The following is a 12,634-nucleotide window of genomic DNA, read 5'->3' on the forward strand; positions in this document are numbered from 1 at the left end:
TTTGCCGTGTTCCATATGGACTGCCCAATGAAAGATACCCGCCTCCAGGTTTGTCTAGCAAAAGAGTGCCTTCAATGCCCCAGGAGAGACCGTGAATTGCGCGGCAAAGCTGGGCGCCGTGCCGCATCCCGCAGGGGGTGGGTTTCCAGTGGCCCAGTGGCCCCAGCGGTTCAGCGAGAGGCCTAAGGCGCTGAAACAGGGCACCCAGGCGGACGGGCCCGCAGCCATAACAGAACCTTGAAGCGCCTGCTGCACCTGCGCTCCGGGACCTTGATTCGGGTGGGTCTTTGCAGCAGCTCCCGTCAGCTTCAACTCCGCCTCGCGAACCAGGCTGAGGGCGACTTTGCATCTTCTTTGCGACGATTGAGATAGCTCCAGTCAACCTGCACAAACGACGACCGCACGCGCCACATCACTTTTGAAAGACATCCATCTAGCTCGTCAACCTCTCCTACAGCTTCCAAACCCTCAATCGCGCGCTCAATGGCAGCGCCGCCTCCTCCGCCTCCCCCCGCGCGAGGCGGACTGTCTCTCTACGCAAACCTCCTCGACCCGGCCGCCGATTCCTCCTCCGCGACGATATCCAGCGCGCCAGTCCGCTACAACCAAGATGCCTCCTCAGGCGACGCCAAGGATGAAACAGCGGCGAAGAAGCTTATAGACCCATGTAAATCTCACCACTTTTCATCACCCCCTTCTGCCTCTCAACTTACAAACCCGCCTAGCCCTGCGCTTCCAACCCATCCGCCGCCCGCAAGTCAAATCCTCGAAGCCAGCGAAACCGACGTTCCCAAAACAAATCCCAGGCGCGACCCCGTCCTCGACAGCAGCAACAACAGCAGCAGCAGCAGCGGCTCCCGCCCCGCCGCTGAAGACTACCCTCGCAGACTGGACCGCGACGACGGAAGACGACGACTTCCGCTACGGCGGGCCCCCGGACCGCTCCCACCAGCGCGGCGGCCGCCGGAAGAAGAAGAAGAAGAACCACGACCAGCACGTCGAGACGAACTGGGACGACATCTACGATCCCTCCAAGCCCACAAACGTCGAGGAGTACCTCCGCAGCGACGAGCGCATCCGCGAGGTCCAGGAGTGGAAGCGGCTTCTGTACCGTCACCGCCGCGGGAGGAGCGTCAGCGACGACAGCGACGAGGAGGACGCCCGGCCAGCGACGAGTGAGTTCCTCGCGGCTTCAAAAAGAAGCGTATGCGTGCGGAAAAGGCTAACATCTGTGAACCGTTCAAGACCAGTTCGCCCCGCCCGCAGAATACTCCTTCGTGCCACCTCCCCCAGCCTCACCACCACCGCCACCAGCAGCCTCAGCAGCAGCTCCGCCCCCCGACGACGCAACAGGCGACGACGCCTACGCCCGCCGCCTCGCACTGTCCTCCTCGAACCCCCCTCCGCCCCCGCCGCCGGCAGACGAAGCAACAATCTCCCGCGCACCCGTCCGCTACACCCGCCAGGAACCCTCCAGATCCGCCTCCGCCTCCCCGCCGCCGACTCTCGGCCTCGGCGCCTCCTCCACAGCAGCAGCCCCAGACGAAGACGCCGACGCCCCGCGCTCCAACCGCCCAGGCCAAGCCGGCTTCGCCCAGCGCCTCATGTCCAAGTACGGCTGGACAAAGGGCTCCGGCCTCGGCGCCGACGAGGGCGGCATTGTCAACCCGCTGCGCGTGCAGGTCGAGAAGCGCAAGAAGAAGTCCGACGTCGAGGGCGGCGGCTGGGCCGAGCCCGCCAACCGCGCCAAGATCCTCGGCGGCAGACGCAAGGACGCGGAGGGCGAGGGCGGCGGCAAGTTCGGCGGGCCCATGAGCGAGGTCATCGTCCTCCAGCACATGCTGGACAACATGGAGGACCTGCAGGGCGAGATTGCCAACGGGCTGGGACAGGAGATTGGCGAGGAGTGCGGCGAAAAGGTGAGAGAAGAGCAGCACCCACACGCCCTTTTGCAGGTTAGCTGGCAAGTTTGTGTTGACTTACTAACACCAACCCGTAGTACGGCCGTGTGGAGCGATTGTACATCGACGTCGAGAACCGGCAGGTCTTCATTCGATTCACCGATCAAGTATCTGCGCTTCGTGTAAGTCCAAAGCCCTACCTGGTCTGGGCTTGTATGAGTAGACAGGCGCTGACACTCTCACCGCAGGCTGTAAACGAACTTGACGGGCGCATTTTCAACGGCAATACCGTGATACCCAAGTTCTACGACACGGCCAAGTTTGAGCAGGGCATATATCGATAGTTTGCGCCGTAGCTCTGGCCATGACACTTTACTGTATATAATTCGGCGCAGGAACTATTGAAGTTAGTCAAGGGCCTCGAATAATCTCACGTGTTAGGCGCCACCGCGTGCCACCATATGATTTTCACTGGCAGCTTATGCTTAATTCATGACGAATGTCACCGGAAGGTCGTGTCACAAGAAGGGAACAAGTAGACAAAGTAAAGGTATACACATCATGGATCCTCAATACACTACAACCCTCTCTATCTTCGTTGCCTAACCGCCTCCGTATCGCATCAATCTCACGCCTCCGTCCACCACGAATCTTCCATTCCGCCTCCCGTATCCGGCCACTGTCATCCAAGCACTCGGCATGCCACCCGACCAAGCCGTACTATTCCCAAGAAAGTCCGGACGGGATGATGAGCGCACCATGGTCGAGGCCGAGCGCTATGGTGGAGAGGACGTAACGGAATGCCCTGTGCTTTTGGTTCGTCACGCAAAGGGAGTGAAAAGTCGACGAGGGTATTCCGTACCCGCCGTCCGGTATTAAGTCTAGAGGTTTTCCTATACGTAGGAGATTCCCAGTCTAGGGAATGCGTGGGGTGTCGCAAGCTGTTAAAACAGAATTGGACTTAAAGAAATTGCACAAACATTGAAAGATGTATGGAGAACGCCACCATTATCCGAACCCTATCCCAGTGACAGTCGTTTACAACAGAAGCTGAGCCAGACCGCCAACAATGGCCAGGGAAAGGACAGCGGTGTTGACAGAGACGACGCCAGCAGCACCCTCAGAGCCGCCGGACTTGGTGCCACCGGCGCTGCCGCCAGTGCCGGAGTCGGAGTTGGCGTTGGTGTTGTTGCTGCGGCAGGTGTACTCGCCCTGGATCTGCTTGCCCTCCATCTTGTTGAAGACGTCGCAAGAGGTGTCGATATCACCAGTGGACTGGAGGTCGAAGGCACCCTTGACGTCGTCGAGAGCGGGGATAGAGACCCTGAGAGACTGTTAGTAATGATAAAAGCTTAATAGCGCAGACAAGACTTACTCAGAAAAGTTACCGCGGAGAAGGACAGCACCGCCAATCTGCTCGAGCTTGGGGAGACCGTCGATCTTCTGGAGGAGGGTGTTGTTCTGGATGGTGAGACCACCGCCGGTCTTGGTGAGGAGGGGCAGGGAGAGGTTGGCGAGCTCGACGTTGTTGATGAAGGAGACATCACCGTCGCTGCACTGGGTCAAGTTGGGGGCGATGAACTCGGTGAAGGTGTTCTTGTCGAACTTGATGGAAGAGTTGACAACCTCGAGAGAGGGCATCTCAACCTTGGCGGCATCGGCAATAATAATCTCGTTGGCCCAGATAAGGTTGGGGAGAGTAATTCCCAAGTCGGCACCGTTGGAGTTGATCTCGATGGTCTTGGTAGCGTTGGCCAGCTGGTTGCTGTAGGAGACCAGGTTCTTGTTGTTGTTGATGTGGAGCTCATCGACGGAGGCAACGTTCAGGCCGTCCAGAGACTTGAGGAAGGTGTCGCTGATGACGATGTTGTTAACCTTGGTGACACCAGCGGTTCCGAAGACGAGGGAGCCGAGAGCGGGCAGGGTGATCCAGCTGATGGAGCCGACGGTAGCAAGCTGGGTGAAGCGGAGGTCGGACAGGAGGGTCAGGCCCTGCATGGTGAAGCTGCCCTCGATGGTGGCGAGCGAGGAGGAGGAAAGGCCGACAAGGTTGGTAGCGTTCGTAACGATCAGGTCGCCCTTGATGGTCTTGGGACCGTTGATATCAATGTTACCAGAGATATCCTCGGAGATCTTGACGGAGCCCTGGATCGTGGTGCAGGGGATGTTGGTGGCCATGGCAGCATCGGTGACGGTGACCGTCGCTGAGGAGCAGATGTTGCTGCTCTGGGCTGTGATCGCGGGTTAGTCCATGGTGTTCGCGGCGAAAGCGCAGTTGTGATCAACTTACCGGAGGCGAGGCCAGCACCCAGGGCCGCGAGGGCGGGGATGAGCTTGGATTGCATTGTGATTGATTTCTGAGCGCTGAGGGAGTCGGGGTCAGCAGATTATTCGAGAGCAACGGCTCGCGGTGATAGTTGAAGCGGAATGATAATGAAAGCGTTGATTTGTTTGGGGGGCGGTCGACGCGGTCTGCTCCAAGTCGATAACTCTGAAGCTGCGGTCCAAAAAGCGCGACGATTGTTGAAGAGAAGTTGAGAAGGGAGGAAGAGAGTGAATCAGGCGTGCCAATCCAGGTTGGAAGTGGACTGGATGGAGCTGGGGCTTGGGGTGTGTTTCTGTTGTGTTTCCGAGGGGAGAGCCACTGCCTCCTTTTTCTGCAGGCGTCGACGATGGCTTGTATTTTGGTGGTGGCAAGTGTAGTGTGTGGGCGAAGGGAGAGGCGACAACAGAGCAGTGGGCAGGAGAAGAGGTGATTCCCGTTGGAAGTTTTTCCTGCCGAGCATTGGCAGAGAGCAGGTGCGTCCGGTCCTTCCTTCCTGCGTCTCCTTCCTTGATCGGGCTCGGGTTCCCTCTCCTCCTCCTGCTGTTTCTGCGTCGTTGCACGGAGTCACGTCGGCAGCGGTTACGTACCTTTATCCACGTGTGTTTGTTCTTCTTTTTCTGAGGTTAAAGAAAAGGAAGATTAGGCAGGAAACGACAGCCTTTTAGGGTAGTAAGGTGAACGAGAGACGGGAATTGAAAGGTCAAAACGAACAGAATGAAGCTGTCACGGAAAAGGGAAGAGGGAGAAAAGGTCTGGGGGAAGGAAGGGATACGAATGGTCTTTGTGTGGTGCTTTCGAAGGAGAAGGGAGAGGTCAAGGTCAGTCCAAGGTCTAAGTCTTGGTCTTGGTCTTAGGTCCTCAGGCTTGGGGGTCGGGGGAAGAAGGGAGGGCGTGGCTTGAAGGGGAAACACTGCAGGTGAAGGGGGGGACTGGACTGTGGGCTTGCAGAGAGGGAGACAGGGGATGGCCCGAAAGGAGGGGGGTCAGGGCAATTATCACGCTGCTATTCGTGGTGCAGACTGCGGATACAAAGTAACCATGGCAGGCATCAGGTCCAGGAGACGCCGGCGTGGGTGTGGTGGTCAATCAAGACTCAAGACCGTCAAGTCAGGACGGCGTCGAGAAATGGGAGATGGCCAGGAGCCAAGACGGATTGGCTTGGACTGACACGACTGTCGGACTGCGAGAGGGCTGCCGTTGGGTGTTGTCTCCCATGTGCTGTGCTGTGCTGGCTGCTTGCTCATTGCTCAACCGTCAGGTAGACGATGATGGATACACACTATCAGAGACCGCGTATTCGATTAATACGTAAACTTGGCACAATAGTCAGGTGTAGATTCTGTGCTTCTACCACGGACTCGCCGCCGCCAGCCGTGGCAGCAGACAGAGACTGGCAGACGGTGGCAGCAAGCAAAAGTCTGTCAATCAATGACGATAACGGTCATGACGGCCAGCAATACGAATTGGCGGCCGTCAGTGGGTTGAATTGACTTCGGTCCATCTGCATCTGATCCCCGTCTGAGAGCCTGCCTCCCTGCTCGCCTTGCTTCGCTACCCCTTTCTCGACTCCAGGCATTGTTTTTTATCTGCCGACTCTGGACCGTTCTGTCGCTTCCTGATAGAGAAAGCAAACCCTGCGGCCAACATGATAGAAAATCTCGAGCAATGATGGAATCGCGATGGGATGGTGGATGGCAGTGGTGACGGCCGGAGAGAAACCAGGACACATTGGGCAATGCCAATAATTGTCCTGCTTCCCACCGTTCTGGCGAGATTTGAACGTCTTGGTTTCTGGCCTAGCTCCGTCTATCGGGAGCCACTTTGGTGCATCCAGGGGCAAGGGGTTGAGATGAAGAGTGGAGGGTGGGGTGCCGCGCTAGCAAAAAAGAGGGTGTGGCTGTCGCAAAGATGAACAGGAACAGGCACAGGCACAAGCACAACAGAAGTCCAGACAGACACAAACCTGCTGAACAAAGGTCGCTGTGGTGTCAATGCTAGGCCTCAAAGTCAATGGGCAGGGCAACAGTCAGCCAAAACTCTCTTTTTCGCTGCAGTTGACTGACTTGACAAGCGTAAGGCATCCTACATAGGACGAACTGCAGTGACGAGGTGAAAAGAGGAGTCGAGTCTTTTCCATGCAGGAATTTCAATACGCGGGCCATCGTCATAAAACTACATTGCTCCTGTACGACGCAGCAACTTACGACGAAAAAATCTAGTCAATGCACAATCGACCGACGGGCCCGGAACCAAACCTTGAACTTATTGATTTCTTGTGCAGGATATTCGCCCATCTTCGACCACAACACACCGACAGCGACCAGAAAAACAAATAACAGCAATCAAGACGCTGGTCGCCTCCACCGATCGCTGTCTGTACCTTACATGAATTGCAACATCGTTCCCTGTACCAGTAGGGACCGGCATCCATATCAGAAGAATGGAGGAAAGCTAAGGACCGACGGACTCTTCGCCGCTCCAGTTATCCGCAGTTTTCTTGGACAGCGACTGGCGGCTCTCAAACACAAACCTTGCCAAGGTCAGACGCGATGGACAAGCTGGACTGGCTGGGTGCCCACTGCTGGCCACTCTGAGACTCTGGCACTGCTGCCAGAGGGGGTCGGCTGCGCCTGAGGCCCCATCAGACGCACATTGCCTGCGCCGGGACTTCCTCTCCAGCTTCAAAAGTGTCACAAACAGCTTGAACCAAGGACTCCCCCAATCCACCCTTCTTCCCATTCCAGTACCAATCAAGACCGAGGCTGCCGAGCCAGGCCTCTTCTGGCAATCAATCTGCGGTTCGACCTTTCCTCGAGTCTACACCCCTGCCCGCCTACCGCCGTTCTGCGCGCCGCCGCTCGATGGGCCAATCGACCACAACAGCAAGCAGCCCCGAAACCTGCCGCTCGAATCATCGAACAAATGCCCAGCGAACCGTCCATCCCCATGATCCATCGTTGATCCCGTCGGCCTCCATCCTGGTTAGAGGCCGCCGAATTTCGAAAAATGGTGTCAAACCTGCGCCAAGTACAGTGCAACTGCCAGCAACTACCGGCCGCCGCGGACAGGACCGGGCAAGCTGAATAAAAAACCGCCCGTTCGCTAACACAACAACCTTCAACAATTCATCCACAAAATGTTTCATCTTGTCGCCAGTCTGCCGTTTTGATTGATTAGACCATCATTTCAGGGCTGCCAGCACCACATTCACCCGCGGCACTCGATGACGCAGTTGCTCGGCCATCCGAATGGCGATGGGCAGAAGCCGTGGTCTGGAACTGCAGCTGGAAGACGAGGGTTCGCAAAGAAGCAAGCTTTGTAACGGAATTCAAATATCGGCTCAATCTACATACGGTCGGCTCCAAACCAGCACAAGCAACCGTTCGCACATTATCAAATCATGGATTGCGACCTCCCCGGCCCTGCTCATAAAGCCGGCCCCCGGGACACCACCAACAGCAGAACAAAAAAAAAGTTGGTTCGAAGGCTGTGCTGATAGCGCGACGCGTCCGACAGGAACTTGGAGACCCGGAACACTTTGCGCTGCAGGTTGTCATTCGTTCAGATGCAGCGCTGCCACTGCGGGAAGTCAGTGTGGGCGGGCCGGGGTCCGTCCGCTGCAGCTGGCATTCTGCACTTGAACGCTCTCCCTCGCGCCAATGCCATCATGTATCCCATCGTCTGCGCTGCTGCAGTGTTGTCAGTCTACTGCGTATCCCATCTGCGGTGCAGCGACTGTGCATCGACTGTGCAGCAGTGAGGCGCTGGATGAGACGGCGTACATACCCGGCACCAACCACAGAAGCGATACGAGACCCCAAAACCACCACTGCCAGCACCACACATCGCATTTTGTCGCTGATTTTCGCGTCACTAGCCACTTCAACACGCTTCTTTCGGCGACGCTAAAACTGTCCAAGAACGCGCCAGCGCGCATCTCGATTCTCAGCAGCGAGCCCGGCATATCTCTTGCGAAGAGGCGGCTGAGCGCTGACGACAACATCGCCTCCCACTTGCCCGTCCATGTCTAGCTGATGAGGGTCGGCCCACGTACCATGGAAGTTTGCCCTGACTTTTCAGCAGCTCACGACAGCGCTCCTGTCTCTGAATGGCTGGACCAACGGCTACCTCCCGGCCGTGTTCCTCCACAACGCCGTGCCGAGACCGTGGTTCAGAACTCCATTGACTCGTCCATGGCATTCTTTTCGTTCTGCTGCCATTCCGCCCCGGCGCCAAGTGCCCGCCAGTCACCCGTCTGTCTAGTATGTCTTGCCTGTCGAAATTCGCCTCTTGGCCTCTGCGCCATTGCAAGCCAGCATCCGATATTGCCATCCGAATACAGGAGGTCGGATTGGCAGAAGCAGCAGATCCAGCGGAAAATAAACATGGACGAGATTGCGCCGCTGCAACCCATCATAATACCACATGCCAGTCTTCCTTTTCGATATCTTCTTACCTTGGCCTCGCAGCATCTTCAAAGATTGCTGACGCCGTGGCTGTCACTAGCGCCACGCCCTCTCTTTCCCCCCCAGGCCCCGGCTTATCCGCGTTCATCCTGGCTCCCCCAATCTTGCAGGCGCTGCAGGGGTGTCTGCCACAGCTTCCAGGCTTTTTGGTGGCTCTGCCGTGGCTGCCGTTCCTGGCAACCGTCAACGGCACGAACGGCTCTGGCCAAACAGATGCCCTGGAGATTTCCGTACAAGAGACCTGCACAGTTGATCTTCCTTCGCGGCTGATCTATATCGCGACTGGCTATTCCTACCGGCGAAATCTGGTACTGAGTCTCGTTCTCAGACGACGGTGCGGCAGATCGTCTCGGGGCCCTCATCTCTGTGATCTCACAGTCATAAGTCGCTCTCTCTATTGGTAGCCTCGTCCAGGCCTGGAAACACCAAACAATGGACAGGCCTTACCCTGCGGCCTCTGACGCAATTGTCGGATATTTTGGTAGACATGTTCGAACCGCAGCAGCTATTATGCCCAAGCCAACGAACGACGAGTTCATCCTGCGACAAGACTTCAAACATAGACATCCTTGGCTGACGCTCACCGGGCTCAGCTCTCTTGTACGCAGTAAATGATGTTATTCGCGGCTAGCCCGCGTGGGGATGCACTTCCCCAATTCCTGCCACGAGCCGCCTTTTTCGTGCCTTTATCCGGGCCGCGGCAGCTATATGCCGTCGCCCTTCCGCACGTGCGATGCTATTTGTTTGCGGCGCTGGTGCAGTGCGCCGTTCAAGCCGCAACCCGCCTCGCAAACTTCACACACAACTGCGCCGATTGCAGTCTGGGGTTGAGAGGTGTGGCCTGCTGACTCGGGAAAAAAGACCCTGGGCTGCAAGGCTAATTCTGACTGTCACGCGAGGAGGCTAGGTGATGTCCAAAAGCTTGTTTACATCGGGAACCCAACTTCGCCAAAGATTAACATGGGTTGACACCTATACGAACAGAGTTGTCCGTCAGTCCGCTCAACTCAATCCCAAAAGGCTAAGATGACTCGGGTCCCTCAGCCTTGGGAGATCACTCCGACGATTTCCGCCTCCCGTTTTGGGGCCCGGGACTGGAAGATCAGAGCCAGAAATTCTCGTATTAACGGGACTTCGTATTGCTGAGCAACTCCACACAAGTCAAATTATGGCATCCGCAACTGGAGATGAACACAGCGAGACGACCCGAGCTTCGGGTTAATGTTGATGGGGAAAGGGAAAGCTTGATGGGCAAAGCTAGCTACCTTACTCCAGCGTGCTTATATCGGTCTCCTCCACCCTCCACATGTACCACATAAAGACGCTCCGGTACGGCGCGAACGGGCTCGCCATCTCGGCCATCTCCTTCTCGCTCATGTACTTCCACTTGCCGCCCTTGGCCTTCAGCTTAGCCACGTCGCGGCCGACGAACGCCGCCATGCCCCTCTGCACGCCGAGGTCGCCCAGCGAGAAGACGTCCATCCTCTTGAGCCCGAAGCAGGCGAACATCTCGACGGACCACAGCCCCAACCCGCGAACCGCAATGAGCTTGTCCCGGACCTCTTCGTAGGGCGCCTCGGCCAGCATCGTGGCCGTCAGCCCGCCGCTCGCGAATTTCTCGGCCAGCCCCTTGACGTACTCTGCCTTGCGCTGCGACAGGCCGGCGGTGCGCAGACGCTCAATGGAGGTAGGGGCTACTTCTGAGGGCTGGGGGAACTTCTTCTTGGGCTTCTCCGCCTCCCCGTTGTCTTCGTCGCTGAAAAGCGCGATGAACTTGTTCTTGATGGATCTAGCAGCGGCGCCTGACACTTGCTGCGAGATGATGCCGCTGCAGAGGCTTTCAAAGGGGTCAATCTTCTCAGCCAGTCCTTCCGGCGAGAAGACGCGGCAGTAGTTCTTCTCAATCAGCGGCTTCATGCGGGGATCGACCTCGATGAGATGACGGCACGCCTCCTCCAGGATGTTGGCCGTCGTCGTCCGCTTCCCAGTGGCCGGAGCGTTAGCTGCCTTGGTTGGTGATGGTGCTTCGATGGGATCAGAGGCGAGCACCCGCGAGGTCTCGGGCGAGATGACCGGCGCGTTGGTCGTCTTCGGGTCTGCCAGCCTGTTGACCGCCCTCGACCTGGGCTTCGCGGTGCCGTTGACCCTCTCGGCAATGATACCCACCGCGCTCGGCGTGGGCGTCATCGGGGGCGGCAGCACGGGGGTGACCGGAGCCGCGGCGGTCTTCGAGGCCCGCTTTCGCGGAGGGGTGACCGGATCCGAGGACGGTGCTGCTGCGGGTGTCTTCCTCTTGCGGCTCTGATTGGGCGGTGGCTTGACTGCAGGCGGCGGGAGCTTTATATCTGGCTGAGCGCTGAGCCGCGCCGAGCGTCGGGTTGCCATGGTTTGTGATGTCTTTGATGCCGACGAGTATAACCCGAAGTGACTTTGTAAAAAGTTGGGATTTCTCGCGGTAAGTTGTAGACGGCCAGAGGTAAGGACCGAGTTGCGAGGTGAAGATATCAAAAGATGTGTTCCCCGTGCAAGTTGACGAGAGTTCGGTAAACGACGGGGCAGGCACAGCTTCATTCGAGAGCCATTGGCTTCAGCTCAAGAGATTGCGAGAGCGTGAGCACAGTATTTTCTCCACAGGTCAACATCAGACGGCGAGGCAAAACAGGCGATGTTGCGAAAAAGACAATTTGATCTGCGGTGATGTCGTTGTCATTCACAGCAATGGAGATGGCGAACAGATTCAGCCGCTACGCTACGCCCTTGCTTTGTCATCCGAGGTTTGGGGGTAAGAGCCAAGTGAGGTAGGTTACTAGTGACAGCACTTGCCTTTGGAAGGTAAACCTGCCTGCCTCATTCGCTGACAGGCAGACGCTTGGCTTACTTAATCCCGTCCGATGGATGTCACGCGAGAATAGATACAGAGCAGAAGGTTGTTCACAGTCGTTTTCTCAGCACGGATCTTGACGTGCCTTTTGTTCAGAGCCTCCGATATGGGTGGTGATATGATCAGGAAACACGCATATCGGCTCGCACTTTATCCGTATCGGGCGTTCCGATTTCCATCGTCCATCTACCAAGTAGAAGAAATTGCCGTTTCCGGGGAGGAACCTACATGATGAATTTTGGTACCAATAGAGGAGACCTTTTCCACATTTTCCACCATCGCGGACCTGTCGATGTATGTGGCATGTTGCTATATTTATTAAGGACGATGGATCGACGTCAATCGGCCGCGCCGGCTGTTGGGGACTACTTGCGGGGAGCGGTATCCGTATCCGCAGCCGGGTCCGCCGCTGGCTGCAGGTCCTTTGGGTGTCGATACCAAGTAATTACGAACTTGCGTGGGGGAAAGGGTAGCCACTCCGCTCGTGTTCAAGTCCTGCAATGCATTGCAATGCGACCACACTGTCTGATATGATCCGGTTGGGTGATCAAATGATATCGAGTTTTGCCTCTCATCTGGTTTCTTTCCCCTCACAGCTGTCGTTGTAACCTGGTGTGCAGCAGCAGCATGATTGTCGACGGACGGAAATGTGGGGGAGGAGGAAGCCCCCGTTCGTCGTCATGCTCTCTGATGATGGCGGATGACGACGACTTTTTGCACTCGCTTCAGCGTACGGATATCTGCTCCATCTTTCAACGGGGGCTCTGGAGGCCCGGGAACTACTGGAGAGCAATGGAGAAGCATTGTTCCTCCCGCTGTCTGTGTCCCAGAGTCCAGCCGCAAGCAATTGTTTGGTAGAAGGGGGGAGTCGTCAGGCCACGGCAGGCGATGGCAGTGGTTTCTCCAGTTTTCTTCTTTTTTGATGGTGACGCGAGTGATATTGGTGGCATTGTGGCGATCGCGTGCGTGTCGCGCGTGGGAAAGAGTGTGGGATTGGAGATTTTAATCATGATCCTTGACTGGCTGGTCAGTGTGTTCTTCCTCCCCCTCTCGCTTCGTG

At 56.9% G+C, this 12,634-nt stretch overlaps 3 protein-coding genes across 3 annotated transcripts; 1 reads left to right on the top strand and 2 right to left on the bottom strand.

The window, feature by feature from the left end:
* Nucleotides 1-483: 483 nt before the first annotated feature.
* Nucleotides 484-2,245, top strand: COL26b_007376 (uncharacterized protein; the record flags this gene model as incomplete). The annotated part of the gene is made up of 5 exons (XM_053180170.1): nucleotides 484-667; nucleotides 726-1,175; nucleotides 1,267-1,919; nucleotides 2,000-2,083; nucleotides 2,150-2,245. The coding sequence occupies 5 exons, from the start codon at nucleotides 484-486 to the stop codon at nucleotides 2,243-2,245; spliced, it is 1,467 nt and encodes a 488-aa protein (XP_053035941.1).
* Nucleotides 2,246-2,939: 694 nt separating this feature from the next.
* On the bottom strand, nucleotides 2,940-4,246 carry COL26b_007377 (uncharacterized protein; the record flags this gene model as incomplete). Its single annotated transcript, XM_053180171.1, has 3 exons — nucleotides 2,940-3,225; nucleotides 3,277-4,132; nucleotides 4,192-4,246. The coding sequence occupies 3 exons, from the start codon at nucleotides 4,244-4,246 to the stop codon at nucleotides 2,940-2,942; spliced, it is 1,197 nt and encodes a 398-aa protein (XP_053035942.1).
* A 5,713-nt stretch (nucleotides 4,247-9,959) lies between these two features.
* COL26b_007378 (uncharacterized protein) lies at nucleotides 9,960-11,078 on the bottom strand (the record flags this gene model as incomplete). Its single annotated transcript, XM_053180172.1, has 1 exon — nucleotides 9,960-11,078. One exon carries the CDS (start codon nucleotides 11,076-11,078, stop codon nucleotides 9,960-9,962), a length of 1,119 nt encoding a protein of 372 aa, XP_053035943.1.
* Between the last annotated feature and the right edge of the window lie 1,556 nt (nucleotides 11,079-12,634).

The sequence above is a fragment of the Colletotrichum chrysophilum genome, assembly GCF_026319265.1.
Source record: "Colletotrichum chrysophilum strain AFK26 chromosome Unknown scaffold_59, whole genome shotgun sequence".
NCBI classification, from domain to species: Eukaryota; Fungi; Ascomycota; class Sordariomycetes; order Glomerellales; family Glomerellaceae; genus Colletotrichum; species Colletotrichum chrysophilum.